The 19,122-nt window shown below is 39.0% G+C and overlaps 1 protein-coding gene across 5 annotated transcripts in view; it reads left to right on the forward strand.

Annotated features, from left to right (window-relative positions):
- Positions 1-19,122, forward strand: part of FAM135B (family with sequence similarity 135 member B) — a 216,488-nt gene that overhangs the window by 73,653 nt on the left and 123,713 nt on the right. For all 5 annotated transcript variants that reach the window (XM_050324912.1, XM_050324903.1, XM_050324921.1 and 2 more), the window contains exon 2: positions 1,079-1,174. In XM_050324912.1, the coding sequence (XP_050180869.1) occupies positions 1,098-1,174 (77 nt within the window). In that variant the 5' untranslated portion in view covers positions 1,079-1,097. The remainder of the gene's footprint in view (positions 1-1,078; positions 1,175-19,122) is intronic.

Here is a 19,122-nt window from a genome sequence, read left to right on the forward strand (position 1 = left end):
TTGGAAAATTACTAATCAGGAGCGAGCCCTGAGACTTATGTGAAAGCCTAATGCTTACCTGAGGACTTAATGTATTGAACTCCTCTTCATTCCTGCTTTATTAGAGGACATGGTCAAATCTATAAGTGCCATGGAAATTATTGATTAGCACCTATGGAGAATTTTAAAGCCCCATATGTCTCAGACAGGGGAATTGTTAAGAGCCCTGACATAGGCCTTCCTCGGAGATTGCACTTGGCTGTTGATATGATTGTGCTGATCAAATAAATTTTATCTCTGTCCTCTCAATGATCCTATAGACAAATTCCAGACATCTTGGCAGATTGCCAGAAGTAGACTTGCAGGGAGGAAAAGCTTCCTTGACTTAGGCACCACCTCCAAAAGTCTCTTCAGACCTGAATTATTCTACGATTCAATGAACAAATGAGATGTTACCTATAAATATTTGTAAGGTTGCAAAATCTTGATCTGGCTGTTGAGGCCTATTAGGTGCTGTGATTGTCAGCATTTTCCTTAGAAGAATCTCTTGTATTAATTCATTTTTGAATTATTCATATTCCCTCAGAAGCTTCCCTTCCGGGACTTTATTTAAGTCATCGAAGGGGTCAAAAGCAAGAGAATCCTGAATTCTGCTCTCATCTATCTAGGTTCCTCTCCTTTTGACCTGTGCTTTTACAGAAATGAGCTGTGATGACTCTGGATATCTGCCATGTCATAAAATGGGAAGAAAAAAAAAAATCAATTTCCCATACCAGAGCAGCAAGAGAGTTAATTAAAATTTGCTTTGAGATTCTTGCACATATTATGTTATTTACTTTTTGCTTCTTATACTTTCCATAATATTATCCTCAGGTTTCTTACCTCTCTTAATTACTGCTTTGATCTGGCTTTTAGTGAGACTTCCTGAAGATGGAGCCAAATTATGTCACTGGAAAGATTCCAATTGATAAAGTTGATTTCGAGCTTTTCATGAACCTCAAGATGCCAACTAAAATGTAGTAATCCATTCATGGATTTGTTAAGCAAAATACTTTATGTATACTTATGTTTATAGTGTCTCTATGTCTGTGTCATTTAGGTGATGACCTGAAAAAATCATGTCTGAGGTCCAGGGAACGGTCGAGTTTTCTGTGGAGCTACACAAATTCCACAATGTGGACCTCTTCCAGAGAGGGTGAGTTGATGTCTCCATTAATTTGCAGCTGACAACAGAGGAGCAGCTTACAGAAAAGAGTTAAATTGCAAAACAGGTTCTTTTCTGCCAAGTGCAGTTATATTTCATGCAATCTCCAGGGCAGAGAAGGTTGTCATTGGGCTTTCATTGCTGTCAGGGAAGATCTATGTACGTTATTTTCATTGTAAAGTCAGACGGAGTGACTTGTTTTTGCAGTACAATGTTGTAATGCTCCAAATTGTTTTAAGCCTCTGTTCAGATGTAAGTACAATAGCTGCTTTAAATGCTTCTGGACTGGTTTTGAGTGTGTGGTAAATGACAGCTGCACAGAATTATAATGAAAACATGTTCATTTTAGGGTCATAAATCTAATGTCTGTATTCTTTTAATTAAAGGTAGCTGAATCCCACCATTTAGAAGGGAAAATGAATTCTCATGTTTGACTAAGGCTCTGTTTCTCGTGGCCACATTGTTGTTTCACACCCCTATAATTCAGAAGAACATGTACAACTCTGGTCTACTCAAACTTCTCTATTATTTTTACACCACTCTTCCAAATAGTTTTTATAAAAAACTGATGCCTCTGAAGAAGCCTGACTTCTTCACAGAAGAGTGAGTTGTCACTCTGCTTGCATATTGGACCCCACAGGTCTTTTTCAGTGAAGAAAAATTAGATAAACACTTTTTGAGGAGAACAGAACACTCAGGTAGGTCCAAAGAATGTACTTGATGGACAACAGTGGATTCTTTCATCTGTGGCTGTTGTATACAGAGCACTTCCTATTCTCTTTCAAGCTTTAGCTTGACACAGGGGTGGCTCATAACTGATTTTTCTATCTCGAGCACCATTTCCTACAAGAAAACCAAGGAATTATTTCAGGTATTGGGATGGATTAGGTAGAACTGTTTCCATCTGCATACAGGCATCATAATTTGCTTTTACTTTGATGAACTGTGTGGATCTTGAATGAAAGAAACACAGCTCTGTTTCTTTTTAACAGCTGGCATCTGTCATTCTGTTGCTGTCTCCAGGTGAATATCCACCAACTTTGTGTTAGAAAGCATTCTGACTACGCCAAGTACTTGTGTTTTATAGAAAAAAATCGTAAAGAAAACACCTACCTCTGTGCTTGAGATGTTTGGTTTATCTGAGTTATAAAAAAAGTCTCCTGTGTATTCTGGCCCTTATGATCACAGAAGACAGCCTGAGCTATAGATTTTTTTTCTTGACTTCTTGTGATTAGTGTAATATCTTTGATCTTCCTCACAATTGAAAATCCACATCCATCAGTGGGTTCAGTGATGTTTTTGGACTTAGACAGTGGGATGTTCAGAGGTTGGCCAGGAATCTTCTCACATCTCATGTTACTGTGTGAAAAACTGCCTGTTTTTTTGTCATGTTGATGTGCTTTTGCATTCAATAATTTCTGTGAAATGCTTTCTTTGGCTTTGACAGTCAGATCAAATCTCTGGTGTGGGGGTAAGCCTAGCACTAACAGAGATAATATATTCAGCTGTCACACTAATGAGTTCCTAATTATCTTTGCTTTTTTTCTCCATTGGTGCTTACCTTGCTTTGCTGATTAATATTCCAAACACATGGTACTATAGGTTATACTGCATTAATTTGTTTACAGTAATTTTTCTTTCTATGTATCCTGAGTAGTATTACATTTGCTTCCCTTCCATGGTTTTAACCTTTGCATTTCCAGCAAAATCCTTGTGCCTCATATTTGCTGATCAGTGTCCTCTGCCTGGCTTCATCTGCTCAGCAGCCCCTTTCACTGTAGCATGGAAGTATAAGGAAAAACAGTAGGTGAGCTTGCCAAATTTCATTTTAACTTGGGCACATTTTTTATTTTTTTCCCCTGTTGCCATTGTTGATATTCCCTATAGACTTCTGGGATATCTTGGATTGACGTGGTCCCCTGGATGAGAGGGTGGTAGAAGTATCAATGACGTGCATTTTCTATTTAACTATGTTTTTTTTCTTCTTTGAGTGCCTTGTAAATTGAGTCAATATCATTCTGTTCTGCTGTAGCTCAGAAAGGTGATTCATGAGGTGCTGTCCATCAGAATAGAAGCAAAGTTGAAATTCATCTTAATTTCTGTAAGAAACTAACGTGTATTTTTTAACCTCAAAAGCATGAACAACAATCAAGAGTATTAATAATAAATAACATGTATCACCTAGTTTTCCCCTAATTTTTTGGTACAAAAAACAAAGGAAAAAATCATAATAAAAAAACCTGATTGTGTATCACCACAAATACAGAATAGTCCTTCTCCTGTATGCCTAACTAACATAAGGCTAAAGTTTCTGGCTTGGAACTGTGTAACTGTGCAGAAATAAGGGCAATGTTTCCCAAAACACTTAGTCTTGGCTAACTGTCCTTATAAAGACAGTGCCTTTTGGGAGACTGTGGATGTGCCAGCTGTGAGCCTTTTTGAGAAGAGCACTCCATTCAGATAATGGAATGAATAAATCAGCAAGATTTAGCAAGAAAATCCTGGGAGAATCAGCCCTTCTGGAGCTGTTAGGTGATGGTTAATAATCAAACTTGATTAAGGACATGATCTACTGGCTGTAAGCCACAGAGTCAAAGTGCTTTAAAATGTTAGGCTGCCCGTAATGGTCCTGTTCTATTTTTGATTGTACTGGATGCTATTTTGAATTCTGTATGCACACACAGCCAGTTGCCACCTCTCCCTTCCCATGAGAAATAGAAGTGCCCTAATCTATTTGAACTGCACCTTGTGGTATTTGAGTCATGTTTCTCTACCTGTATGAATAGTTATTACTAGAAAAGGGACAGATACAAAATTCGGGGGGGGTTGCGTAAATATTTGGCACATATATAACAGGAAGAGTCTGTAAATTAAGTGTTGCAGATAATACTTTGGTCAGTTACTGTTAAATTTATCTTCTTCTGGAGTACAAATATAACAGTGCCAATACTTATAGACACCAAAGGTTAAATGTTGTAGGTGATGCTATAGGGGAAGAAAACCTTTTCTTTGGTCAAATCAAATGATTTGTAATGCTGTTTGATGCCAGAGTTCTAAAGGCTGAGTAATAAGTAATGCAATTTCTGGAAGGAAAAACATTTTTGAGTTTTCCGTCCTTAATTCTTTCCATCGTGAGCTGCTTAATAACTGGTGACATTTTCTCTAGTGAAATTAGCTAACTGATTCTGATTTTCCTTAATAGAGTAGGAAATAAAATTATCTCTGACTGCCAGAGATCAATTAATTGATTTGTCTGGTTCTGTCAGAAGCAATCCTTCTGCACCTTTTCTCCTTAAAGCTTTTCAAAATCTATTTGTATAAGGACAGAAATGAACCCCACAAATACTGCATTCACAAGATAAGTAATATCTGGAGGCTGTGAGGGAATAGAAGGCACAAAGAAGGTGAAATAGTGACTGACTAGTGCTAGGATTTTGGCTATGATGTATTATAAAACTTGGATCGAGGTAAGTCATTAGTTACCTATCACAGGTCTGAATCAACTGCTTATCAGTCTTTTCAGTTCCAGGCTGCAATTTGTAAGTGTCTGACACTTATACTGGTGGTTTATCTGTGTGAGGGCTGATGGTGATTAAAAATGAGTGGGAAAATGAAGTCCAGTTTCTTCTAAAAGGAATGCAACATTGCCCTGGGGAAAAGATCAGTGTTCTCAGAGTTTACAAAACCCTACAAGGATCAGACCAAGGATCAATAGCGTTCAGAGCTGCTGGAAACAAGATCTTCTGCCTTAACAGTCTAAGCTTTTATGTGGCAAAACATCCCTGTTAACTACCAGCTGGACAACAGGGATTCAACATTTGCTTAGCTGTGAGGCTCGTTCCTTCAGAGACAAAATGCAGCAGTTCCTTCCCCCAGCAAGCTGGGGTTCAGCAATCCACCAGAGCCTTTCTTGTCAGATGGATACCTGAAAAATACATATTGTATTCAGAGGCTCAGAGTTTATTTCCTGGAATCTTTGAAGTACAGTGTCAGAATATATTTTTTTAAAAATCATTTGAAATTGTAAGACAGAGGTAAGTCTTGTTACTTTTTTCATAAAAATATGCATTTCCTCAGACTTCTCACCTGTAATGAAAAATAAATCACTTTTGGACTGTAAATCTATGTCATTTTGAGAATACTTACCTAGTTCATTTATGATGCATGAATTCTCTTTACTATAAATGAAGTAAGAAGAATAGGGGAAAAAATAAAAGGAAGAGGGTTTTTTAAGCATGATGAAGTGATGTCTTTTTGGAATAATAGGTGTTGTTCTTTGGAACAGACATATTGACAGAACTTTTTTTTTTTTTTTTTTGCATGATGACATATTACCATCACTTTAAGGCAGCATCAGATACCTTTGTCAAAAATAAAAAAAATAAAGGGCAAAAAAATCCTCATGAGTAAGAAGGCAATGACTCTTTATGTGGTCATGCAGTGATGGTTGAGAACCTGCTGCACTAAACTGACAATACTGAAGGTAGTTTAGCACAAATCAATACTTATGAAAGTAGCTGAGGTGCTGGTGTGCAGGAAGCTAAATTTCAGTGTCCTGAAGTGTAACAAATGGCCAGCTTCAGGAGAATCATGAATACTGAGTTATTGTCATGACAGCTGGTGAACACAGTTTTCTCATTTGGTTAATTAGTATAGCCATCTTTAATTTTCAGGCACTCTGTGTCTGCTGAAGAGGGGTGGGATCTCCTGTGGCAGTGGTAGGGGACAAAACATTGAAAATAAATAGAGTAGAGATTAAGATATGAGACTGTTCTGCAGGTGAAGAGCAGCATCTCAAAAAACTCCACTTGTAAGTAATTTAATAGTCAATGGAAAGCTGGGTGCTCTTGTATCTGGAAATTACCTTTCTCCTTCAAATAAACAATACTATGGCTTACCTGCCTCTAAATACATCAGGTAACTCTTCTGTGTTCCTTGGTCACTTATAGACAACTGAGCTAAAAGTCAACTCCAGCTCACCTAGTAGGTTGGCTAACAAAGCCAGTATCACAGAATTGGTAAAATCTAGTTCCCAGCAATCGTTAATACAGAGTTGAAGCCAGACACGTGCAATGTCACAGGAAAAATTCTGGACAACATGGTTATTTAAAGAAAACACATGTTGGAGAGCCCAGAAATGTTATAGTACTTGGAGAGCTTATGAGAACTCCAAATGTCATCTTACCACTTCCAAACCCATATGGGCAAGCTACACCACTTGTTCTGCTCCCATTTGGGGCCCGCGTAGCACAGCAAGAGCTGACTGAATCATATGTTTAGAAGAAGTGTGTTCACTTCAGTCACCCTTCACACATGGGACTGCAGCTGTTTTTTCTTGGTCATGAACACTAGAATGATAATGAGCCATTAAAACAACTTCTTTAAAAGTACACTCCGCACAACATTCAACAAATTGACCTCTGTTTAGTCATGGGCATCAAGAGAAAAATGTTTAAGTATAATCTACTGAATCAACTTATTCGATTCCTAGCTCTGTTTCTGATCCTGGTCTTGTTATAGTTGTCTCAGGTTTTCCTGATCCATTGAACATAAACAACTAGGACTTAAGAAAGATGCTTTGAAGGATCAGTAGACTCTGTAAAGTGATTTCTGATGCAAAGATAAAAGGTGGTGATACTTATACAGAAAAGAGTATGGTATAGATACTCTGGTAAGCAGGTGGAAAGCTTTGTACACAGCAGGAAAGGATGCAGACTGAAAAGGCATTCTGCTTGCTCCTGAAAGACAAACATTAAAATATATCACGTAGACAGTGATAGCCAAGAGGAGTGTTATGCAAACAGATGGGATTCACTCTCTAAGGAGATCAAGAGCAAACTGTGATGTTAAGATCGTGGGTATAAAATAAAAGGAGAAGAAACTAAAATGAAACTTGGGATTTAGCCAGCTTTAATGCTCATCAGCCATTAACCTGGGAGACAGCTCATTCTATCATCTATAACATTAAAAATTGACCATTATAAGATTTTCTTCAAGGCTCTTGATGTGTAATTTGGCACTGCTTTTCCCATCTTTATGAATCCAATTCATAAAATAAAAATATTTCTATAAGCAGAGATCTTAAATTTAAAGTATCATTCTCTGGAGTTATCAGAGAATGGCTTTGATCCCCCTTAAGAAAGTTAACTAAGTTTTAAATTCTGCTAAGCAATGTATTAATTTAATGGGCTAAATGCATGTCTTTGAGATGAATTTCTACGTGAACCAATAGACTTTATAAAATAAGTCGTTGCTCTTCATTCATGGGTCTTCTAGAGGTGGTTGTGATCTTCATTGATGCACTTAGGTCTAACTCTTTTACCCTCTGAGTCTTTCTACTTAATGAATTGATGACACAAACTCCATAAATTCTTAGAATTGGGTGTCATTAAATGCAGCATTGAAAATTGAGCTCCTCTGGGATGTGATGCATTTGTTGAGGAACTGGACATAATGACACCAAGACTTAAGATGTGGAGCATTGCACCCAGATGAGAAGCAGAACCTAATTTTACTTGCAAACTACATTTCTTAGTTAAAATCACTTTTTAATGATAATCAAGTAAACCTATTTTGCGCTGTAAGCCAAACAAAGAGATGAACTACTGGAGACCATGGTGCTGATGGTAAATCACTAAAACACAGTGTCCACTGCATGGGCTGAAACTGGGGGGTGAAGAAAGAAGCTGCACAGGGATGTTTCTTTGCTGAGGAAGACTATGGTCACACTCATCCTAGAGTCAGGGAATCATTCATGCTGGAAGGGAACTTGTGTGGTCTCCAGCTCAACACCGACTTAAAGAGGGACCAGTTATTGCATTCAGACCAAATCACTCAGGGCCATGTCCAGTCAGGTGTTGAAAACTTCCAGGGATAACAATTCTCCATCCTCACTGGACAGCAAATTCCAGAGCTTGAGTATAATCATAGGATTTTATGTTTTCCCTTGCAACCAGGAACTGTAGGAAGGGACCAGGTGTAGCTGTTCTCCCAACAGCTTGTCCTATATATAAAGACAAGATTTGCTGCTGGTGATCTGCCACGCTTTCTGCAGGGATATGCACAGTGTGTAACAATGCAATAACACATTCCAAATACAGATAACTTCATCTGTCTCCATTAACTGCTACCTGCAAAGTGCTTTAGTGAGGAAAAGTGCCAGAAGAGCTACAAACACCACAATCACCCTCACATGAAAACCTGGAGAATCACTTCTTATTCCCTAAAAAATGGCACATGAAGAACACAACTGTTTTTTTCTTAAGCATCTCATAGTTATTTTATTAGCAGAGCTTCTCATTCACTAATTTCTGGCACTCTCTCTGTCTAGGCCAGTGCCATTTTTCTGGCTTGTACTAGTTAAGCCCAGTGCTTTAAAAATGTGTCACTTCACTTGTTCTTAAGTAATAAAATGTTGCAGCACACACACATAAATCCTTTCACAAGCCTGAGGGTTTTGACTTATTTCCTCAACACACCCATGTACAGAGTTAAATGATTCCCAGCAGTACACATGGGTCCATCTGTAATTCCAGTCTGGAGTTAGGAACTCCAGGCAACATGTGAAGTGTAGCTCTCTATAAACATAAATCATGTTAAGTGACATTGAAACTACTTTCTGACATAATTCACTCAGAAAGTCTTCAAAGTAGCAATGTAAATGTCACTTGGACTGGGATGGTATTTGCTTTCCTTAGAGAAGTTAGTATGTAGATGTTAAGGGACAAAGGTTTGATTTTTGGTCAAAGAAATACAACATTTAGCTCAAGGCTGGTTTTTTTTTTTGTTGTTTCTTTTTGTTTTGGGTTTTTTGGTTTTTGTTTGTTTGTTTGTTTTTTGTTTTTGGTTTTTTGTTTGTTTTTTATTTTATTTTTTCTCTTTTTATTTTCTTCTCCCCCCCCCCTTTTTTTTTGTTTGTTTGGTTTTATTTTGTTTATTTGTTTGTTTTTAATAAGGGATTGCCAGGAATACAGCTCCTTTCCACTCTTTCAGCACTGATTACCAGCAAGGAATTGTTAAACAAGTGAATGGATTTATGCTTTTAAAAGTATTTCTTTAATAAATATTTCATTATTTTTGAATTTCTGGGTTACAACTTTCCATGGCTTTCATAGAACTCATGAGCATTAAAAGGTTACTTTTAAATAGCATAAGGATTTCTTGTCTAATTGCCTGACTCTAGGAACTGTGATTTTAAAAGAAAGGTGAAGGATGGATACAGAAATCATAGACATAGCCAAAAACTCACTTAGAAACTCTAGAAATCATTGCTTAATATTGGATATCACAACAAAGCTTCTTGAAGGTGAGAGTTACAGAGGTGCATTTCTTGCCAGCCAGACTCAATCAGACAAGCTGATGGAAAGACTCCTGTTAATGTCAGTGGTTTTGAAGGCTATAGAAATCTGATTAATAAAATACCACACAGTTTTAATTGATTTTCCAAGTGCTTATCAGTCTTGAAGACCGAGGCTGGAAGAGCAGTGTATTTTCCAAGATGGAGATGTTTGTATTATTTTGTTCAGCTATCACGACTCATTTATGACAAGATCACTAAAAAGTGCCCATTCTTCTATGAAACTGGCTTTATCTAAACATCTAGAATGTTATAGCATTGTTTAGTTACAAACATGTACATAGCATACCCATAAACACCCCCATGTGGCAGGCTTTTTTAAAATCCCATTCTGTAGGAGATTTTTACATGATACCCGTCACTAACGTCTGAGCAACCCTCAGTAGTGTTAGACAAAGAAAAAAACCCACGCTAGTAATTTCTATCATTTTTATGCCCCTAATTTAGTTTCCCATGTGCATCATTTTCAGAAATGGGGGACTGCCTAATGTTCAGGAGTTGTGGTTCAGCTCCATTGCCTTGTCCTACATTTGAAGAAATCTTGTCTCTTGCACAAACACTTCATCCCACTTTTGTAATTTCAATGTAAGTGTTCTAAGTTGGAATAAAAGATCTATGACTGTTGTTATTTGTTCAAGTGAGCAATGAGTCTGGGAAATTACTTGAGGTGGGCTTGAACAGCCTTTGGTTCATCATCTATCATCTGCAAACATGGGAGTAGAAGTAATATCTCAGAAGATTATGTATAGGGTACAATTACAAATGCTCTGATGCTGTGATAGTAGCAAATATAATTATGCCTGGGAAAGGTTTGTTCCATAGTGACTCTGACTTTTATTTTTCAGATATCTTTGTATTCAGCTTAAAACATCCCAAAGTCTAATTTTCAGAATGGAACACTGTACACCATCTCTGGATCAGATCCTTTTAAGATGGCTCATGCTTGCAACCCAAAATCATTACTCTTTCTTGACACTTCATCCTTTAGAGTTTCCTTGAGTTTCCTTAGTTCTGTAACTGGATAGGTTAATTCTATGGATGCAACCAAACTATATGGTGTGTGTGCTGCAGACAAGGTGTAATGGAAAAAGCAGTTGACTTTTGTCCTTGCATTAATGGAGTTCAGTATATTTTGTGTCTGGATGGGAAGATCTTTTTTAGCACTTTAATTACTTAATGTGCTTGCTGCAGCAAAAGTACATTAACAATTGCAGATCAATTTCTCTCATCGCTCCATGTCCACTTTGTTACTGCAGAGCAGTCACTCATTTGTGGGGATAACATCTGCCAATAAAAGGTATTACAAATAAAATGCAGTTGAAAAAATGAACTGTTGTTTAGTAATCTCTTGTTCCTGTTTTGCTATGCATGATAAATCTTTATAATTATGTCTGAAACAAATGGAAAGTCAATTTATAGTGTAACTGTTTGGAGTGATGTCTGCAACCAAAACCACCACAAACACTGAGGAAGCTGTGGGGTTTTAATTTTTTTGTGATTTTTTGTCAACTGGTTTAAAGTATTAGATATTTAAGGTTTAAATATTGCCAGTACTCACACATCCTCCTCACGAGACAAACTTTGAAAGCAGTGGAGAGAAAAAAATCGATGTATCAGACCTACTAGACACAAGGAAAGTGAGTGGTTGTGAAGATTCTCAGATAAAAGGAACTCTGATTTGTTCAACCACATAAAGAAAGAAGGCTAAATCATAGAATGATTTGGGTTGGAAGGGACCTTAAAAATACTCTAATTCCAACCCCCTCACCAAGGACAGGGACACCTTCCACTAGAAGCCCCATCCAAGCTGCCCTTGAACACTTCCAGGAATGGGGCATCCACAGGTTCTCTGGGCAACCTGTTCCAGTGCCTCATGACCTTCTGAGTAAAAATTTCTTCATAATACCTAATCTAAAACTCTCTTTCATTTTAAAATCCCTTGTCCTCTCATGATCTGTCCATGGGAAAGGTCCCCCTCCCTCTTTTTCATAAGCCCCCTTTAGGTACTGGAAGGCTGCAATCAGGTCGTCCCGGAGCCTTCTCTTCTAAAGCCTGAATAATTTCTATTGTATCTTCTTGCCAGTAAAAAGTCATTAAAATTTTCCCCTGTTCTCAGCTCCTAATGCATCCTTCTTTGGAAGCAATGCTGGATTTTTCCTGAACTGTTGCTCTGCTTGTGAACTCTACAGAACCTGGTTGATGGTCAAGCCTGTTTGCTACCTGCAGAGAGACACTGTGCTTTTAGGATGGTCTAATCCAAAGATTAGCCTGGCATCAGATAACATCCTGTGTTTTTCAAGATTCTCTGCTAGACAAATTAGCAAGGTACAAAATCCACTGAATTCAGGCACTGAAAGTCCTGGCAAAGATTAAGGATAGTAGCAAAACTGTTAAAGGGAGACAGTGAGGCTTTAATTCTCTAAAGTAGACAGCAAATCTATTTGGTTTGAAAGAAAAAGAATAAAAAGGATAGGATTACTTCATCAGTATCTATCCATACTCTTGTAAGGCTGCTGACGTGAAGACAACATTCTTAATATTAAGATATCACTAGAATTATTATTCAGATTAAAATAACATTTATTCCACCATAACAAAACATAAAATTTACAAATCGAGGCACCATTTAAAATTGCCTTTAGACTTGCCTGTGGTAGGGGTTTGAGCAGTCCTGGCTCCTTTTGGAGATTCTTGTATGTTTGATAAAGGAATTCACATATTTGTCATTGATATCTTAAATGCTGGCATAAAGATGCAGATCCACAGAGACACTTGAGTCTGATGTTGTTCAGTGTTATCAGGCCAAATGTTCAGGTGCTTTGCTTCTCATACTGAAGTTCACAAGTCTCGTTTATCTCATTCATAGTGAAGAGATGGAACAAGTGTAGGTGAGTTGTTGTATTCTGAAATAAGATAAAGGGTCAGAGAAACATGAATGTGCAGCTCCATCACTTATAGAATCATTAAGGTTGGAATAGACATCCAAGACTGACCAAACACCACCTTGTCAAACAGACCAAAGCACTCAGTGCCACATCCAGTCGCTTCTTGTTCCCTTCCAGTGATGGTAACTCCACCACTTCCCTGGGCAGCCCATTCCAATGCTTGACCACATTTACTGTGAAGAAACTCTTCCTGATGTCCAACCTGAACCACTCCTGGTGCAGCTTAAGGCCATTTCCTCTTGTCCCATCCCATTTCCTGGGGGAAGAGACTGACCCCCACCTGGCTACAACCTCCTTTCAAGTAGCTGTGGAGACCAATAAGGTGTCCCCTGACCTGCTTGCTTTTCTTTAGGATAAACACCCCCTGCTCCCTCAGCCATTCCTCCTATGACTTACTCTCCAGAACCTTCCCCAGCTCCATTGCCCTTCTCTGGACATGCTCCATTTCCTCAATGTCTTTCTGGACATGAGAGGCTCAAAACAGGACACAGGCCTCGAGGTCTTGTCTCACCAGTGCCAAGTACAGAGGGACAAGCACTGCTCTGTTCCTCTTGGCCACACTAATTTTGATACAGTCCTGGTGCCATTGGCCTCAATTTTTATTCTTGTTTCTGCTAATGCTTAGTACAAAGTGCTAATTTGAAATCCAATTGATATTTTTATTCAATGAAAACAGAAGTGAAAACAAAACCAGGTGGATAAGCATAGCAAAGATAAAAGACATGGGAGGGAACCATACTTTGCTGAATAGAGAAAAGTGTAGCAGCACTTCCTCCTCTCTCAGGAGTTTGCACAAACCTTGACTGAGCAGATGTGATACTGAAATTCAACAAAGGGTTCAACACTGTTTCCTATAGCCCTCTCCTAGTCAAACTGACAAGGCACAGACTGGAGATGGTCTCTGAGATGTGTAGGAAACTGGTTAATATTCTGCACTGAGAGGGCAGTGATCAAAGGTTTCTATTCAGGATGGCAGCTTGTTACAGGTCGGGTCCCCAGGGATCAATACTGGGCCCTACACTGCTGAACATCTCCATAAATGACCTGGATGATCACACTGACAGCACCCTCATCTGGTTTGCTGATGACCCCAGGTTGGTGTTGAGGTGGACATGTCAGATGGGAGAGACATCTTACAGAGAGACGTGCACAGGCTGGAACTGTGGGCAATAGCAGCTGTATGAAGCTGAACAAGGGCAACTGCAGGGTCCTGTCGCTGGAACGACATAACAAAGGGCCCAGTACAGGTCTGTGTGTCTGGGGACAGCCTTGCTGGAAGGGACCTGGGGGTCCTGGTGGACAATCAACTACACAGGAGTCAGCAGTGTCCCCCTGCAGCAACAATGGGAAATTGGATCCTGGGGTGCATCCACAGGAACACTGCCAGAAGAGATAGAGATGTGATCTACTCAACACAGTGCTTGTCAGGCACATCTGGAGTGTTGTGTCCAGTTCTGGTACCCACAGCTCAAGAAAGTCACAGACTGGAGACAGTCCAAAAGAGTGCCTTGACCTGACCTCTGAAGAATGATAGAGGTCTCTTTTCCCTGGAGAAGGAAAGGCTCACGTGGTAACTCATCACTGTATTCCAATATTTAAAGAGTGGCTACAAAGAGGACAGACTGCCTCTTCATGAGGAACCACATGGAGAAGGCAGTGGGTACAATTTACAGCAGGAGAGGTTTCATTGCTTTATAAGAAAGAAAGTTTTTAGAGTGAGAACAGTCATTCACTGGAAAAACCTCCACAGGGTCATGGTAAAGTCCCCGTCTCTGGGGGTTTTCTAGATGTGACTGGACGGGCTGTGAGATGATCTCATCTCAGCTCCCACTCCCACAAAAGGCTGAATAAGATGATCTTTTGAGGTCCCTTCCACACTAGGCTATTCTTTGATTCTGTGACTCTATGAAGAGTATTTGACTTGTGGATCCTGGTGAAAGGTAAGCGTGGGTTTCACTTCTATCTGTTTTAGAAACAAGCTCTCCTCATATCATGGGCTAATTTGCAACCAGCTTGGGGATTTTACTGGTGTAAAATTAAGTGGCTACAAACTCTTGGCATTTCCAGGATTCAGGGACAGCTCAGGGGGACACATCATTTGTCTCTACTGCTGTGCTGTTCAGTATTGCTCTGGTTCCTTTTGTCTTCTGTGAATAATTTCTCCTGGGAGAGAACTTTCGAAATACAAGGTTTGTGTGAATTCTTATATTATTAATATTAATATTTTTAGGATTAGCTCAAAAATGAGGTCATAGCTTTAGCAGAGGGGACAGATTCATGATACAATTTGGAATGAAAACTCTTTTCTCCTCTCTGTATAGATTTTCTGTAAAGGAGTGAGGACTCATATTGACAAAAACATTGTGAGGAGGTTGCAATGTAGTTGTTAGTGCTGATTCCATTCTGAAGAAAATGGAATTTCCATCTCCAGAGCTGTCAGCCTTGTGCCAGCACTGCATGTACTTTCATCAGAGAGTATTCATCCTTCTTGGAAGAGGGGGAAATGTCCCTTCAGTACTGCCAACACTTCAGTGAGAAAAATAGGTGAATTTTGGTAAGATCCCACATTTAGCAGTTAGTTTTATTTGTGTGGAGTGAGTGGGTGGAAATAGAGATGACCCATTTCCTGAGAAAGATTAGGAAATAAAATGTAATGCAGAAAGTAAAAATAAGGATAATGAGAAGAAAGGGAGAAGGGTGATTTTCTTGGGGTGCACTGATTTGGTCATCCCCGGTCTTGGTGTGAGAGAAATGCTCCTGTATCTGACAGTCTGGAGTCTCTTCATCTGCTCATCCAAGTGCTCAGTTTCTAGGTTTATACTTTGAAGCAATACTTGTGGGAAAAGGGAAGCTGTAATAAAGGATCCCTGTGCAGCTACTGGAAGCAGGGACTGCAGGAGGGCTCTGTGGGGAGAGGCCAGGGCTGCACTGGCTGGACACAGATGGTTCCAGGGAGAAGGGGGTGGAGGAGCTGGAAATGAAGGAGTAAGGTTGAGATTGGGAAAAGGGCAAGAAGAGAAGTCAGGGATCAGAGAGTGTGGCTGGCTGAGCCCTGGGAAAAGGAATTGGTGTGGGGAAAGTGGTTTATTTTTATCAGCATCCTACTCTGCTTTTAAGTATCAGTAAATTAGTTTTCCCCAAACCACATCTGTTTTGCCTGCGATGGTGATTGGTAAGTGCTCTCCTTGTCTTTATGTCAAGCCAAGAGCTTTTCTTATATTTTACTGTTCTGTTGAGGCAGGGGGACTGAGAGAGCTGACAGCTGACCCAGGTCAACTCACAGCACCCAGGTTCACCTTCATTGACCAAAGCTGAGTGATGGTGGAAGTCCTGTGCTCTTCCTGCATCTCTAACTGCCACTTCAGCTATAATATCTCCTCATTTTTGCTGATCAGATTATCTCTATATTGTTCTATTTGGTCTAATAAGGCTGCAATCTCTCTTGTGTCACAACTGCTTCCTGTTCTGCCTCTAACTGTTCCCTTAGCACTCGATCAGAGCTGCCTTCTTTAGGTAGCCATGCCTTGTATCATCCAATTTAAACTGTAAAGCAGACATCTGAATCAGGTTATTGTACTGGTGTTGTTGTGATCTTTCTTCATATTCTTTTAATTATCTTACCACTTTCTTAATTCTTTTTAGTTGTTGTTCCAACTAGCTTTCAGTCTTGAGGACTTCAGTAGCTCTGTTTTCCAGTTCTTGCATCTGTGCTACAAGTTTCTCTATTTTCTTGTCACAAACTGTAAATTCTTGATGGTTTTGTTCCTTTTCTAATAAAAACTTACTGTTTTCATCCATCTTCTATTTTATTTCTGCTTGCAAAAATTCTACCTCGTATTCTATGCACATCTGGAAGTCTTTGATGTTACTCTCATTTTAACTGTTCTTCCAGTTCCTTAATTTATTGCATCCCATTAAATTTTCCTTTTTACCGCTTACCATCAATTGCCACTGTTTTTCAAGGACTGGAATTTGCTTGCTTAGATATACAAGCTCCAATAATGACTTAGCTAAGTCCTGGTTTCAATGCAGTTGTTCTCTGTGTTCTACATCCTATTTTTTTTTTCATTTGAGAGGGCAAGCTTCAATGGTTCTTTCCTGCTTGACACTGAAGCTCTAATTTGTCCTTTGCTAAGAATTCTTCTTCCAGTCCTAGAAGGTAATTATAACAGGGGCAGAGGGGCTACAGTTTTGTGGCATATCATTTTAGTTGTCTTATGGAGTTGTACAGGACTTGTGAAACATCAAAAAATTGATATTTTTACAGATATGTAGGTTTTGCTCCATGTTCAAATCTGCCACTGAAGAGTGCCCACATTTCCTAGCTACTGAGTGTTTTTTTCATGATTTTGAACTAAGATCTTTAGTCTGTTAGAACAGGGAATGCTACCTTCTTTCTTTGGTTCATTGTGTTGTTGGTTTTTTGTTTGTTTAGTTGGTTGATTTTTTTGTTTGTGTTTTTGTGTTTGTGGTTTTTTGTATTGTTTTGGTTTGTTGTTGGTTTTTTTCTTTTTTTTTTTGGTGGTTTTTTTTGAATGCATGACATGGTCCTGTCTTAATCTCTGTTTATGTCTCATAGAAGTTACCCTCATAAATGTATCTGTCTGTCTGAATTAAGAATCTCATTTTGAGAAGAAATGAACCATTGCAATCTCTTTAATAGGAGAAAATGGAGTTGTTATAAGTTCTAGGAATCAGGTTCCAAAAGAGAACAGGATCAAATTCCTCTCTGAAACTCATCTGAGAAATCTTAGGAAATGGCTGTCAGAATTCAAGGAAATGACCAATTTATTGACAGCAGAATTTAGGGATCTGCTGGATGGACTAAGTAACATAACTTGTCCTGGGAAGGTGATTCACTGTGTATCAGATCACCCTGCATCTCCACTTTGCTCATTTCCCTAAACTTCCTTCTTTTGGAATCTAGTTCAAGGCCAATGGCTAGAAGATACTCAGGCTTTGTATTCAGTTGGGTTTAGACAACTACCAGGCTGTGAATAAAGCCTCTCCTTGGTGTGATGGATTAGACAAATTTGTTTTGTCCCCAATCAGTTTGCATCTTTGTTTCAAGGTCACTTTGGCTTTCAATCTTCTGAAAAGTTCTGAGATATGAAAAAAGCTTTACAATTTTTTAAGCAGTAGCCTCTGAGGACCCATTTCATGCCTATCATTTTCATATTTCTCCTGTTTCCAGGAGTGGGATACAAAACAAAATGTAGTGTAAATAGCCACATCTCCAAACCTGTTTATCAATTTCATTCTACAATCATTGCAGAAGCACTTCAGAACTCTCCTGAGGCATCATATTTTTCTCATTCTACTAGGAAAAAAAAAAAAAAAAAGATGTACTACAAAAGTTTGAATTAATCTTCAGGATTATTTGGCTTATTTTAGATCTGTTAAATTATTGTTATAGTCACTTGCTTGCACCCAGAACAGTTAAGGGTTAATTATCTCCCTGAGATAATTAGAGTGTAAGTTTTCCCAGGTGCTTTAGATAGAAGAGCACAAAATCTCTCATCTCTCGCTCTTCATATAATATAAGAACAGGTTGGAAAAGGTTACTACTTGACTGTGAGAATAAATTAAGCTATTTTTCAAGGTTTCTTATTGCCTTTGAGACAAGAATATAAGTACTCATATCCTTGTTGGGGTCCTAATTTTTCTGCCCTTTCCTTTCACTGTCTTCCCTTTTCAAACAATAAAGCACATTTCTATCGTTTTACTCTCTATTCACCGACCTACTGCCCACTCCTCTTTCACCCCTGCTTTACTGTGATGGCTGAAAAGGAAGGAGAGGGCAAACTGCTTTAGTGGTATGAATATGAGACCAAATATTAGACAGCAATGCTATCTTGATGAGCATAAGAGGGCAAGAGCTCCTGCGGTGGGCATGAAAGGAGATGTAAAGAGTGCTGGTGGGTGTAAATGTCAGAGAGCCACAGGGCTGCATGGACTGAGGCTTTCATGGCAAGTTTCTACAGAGGAGAGATGATGTGATGAAGCTAGATGTATAAAAACTATCAAAGTTGTGGCTTACCTGGATCCAAATGAAAGCCTCGCCTCAAAACATTGAGTGCCAGGGGTAGGCTCTCATTCAGCAATGCGCTGAAATAGGGGAGCACTCCTGTGTACATTGGAGTTCATTTACCAGGAGCTGTTTATATCTTTTCATTTTGTACCCACAGCACTCAGCTCTTGAGAGCTTCCCGCCCTAAATCCCTGCACTCAGGGCATAACTATCTGTGTTTGATCCTGGGATGTGCTGAGCACCTTCAGAAGATGCTGATAACCCTTGTGTACTGTTTGCTTGGGTGAGAAGGAATCACACCATGTACTTCTCAGGGCTGCAGAACTAGACAGCATCTGTTTTTAAAATAGGATTTTCTGTCATAAGTTAAAAAAAAAAAAAAAAAAAGAAAGAGAAAGGGGTTGCCACACATTTAGAACTAAACAATTTCTTCTTATCTGTGTGTGCAAGATGCAGCCTCCTTGTAGGAGAGAAGTTTGCTTTCAGTAAATCCAATGTGTCTTTTATCAAGAGACAACGACTGTGGGGTAGGGTATGAATGGCCCTCCTCACACTATTAATTTTAGACCTATCTTCATCAAAAGTTAAAGAGCTTGAGATTAAAACT

This window comes from Myiozetetes cayanensis, unplaced genomic scaffold (assembly GCF_022539395.1).
Source record: "Myiozetetes cayanensis isolate MyiCay16 unplaced genomic scaffold, myiCay2020 scf1, whole genome shotgun sequence".
Lineage (NCBI taxonomy): Eukaryota > Metazoa > Chordata > Aves > Passeriformes > Tyrannidae > Myiozetetes > Myiozetetes cayanensis.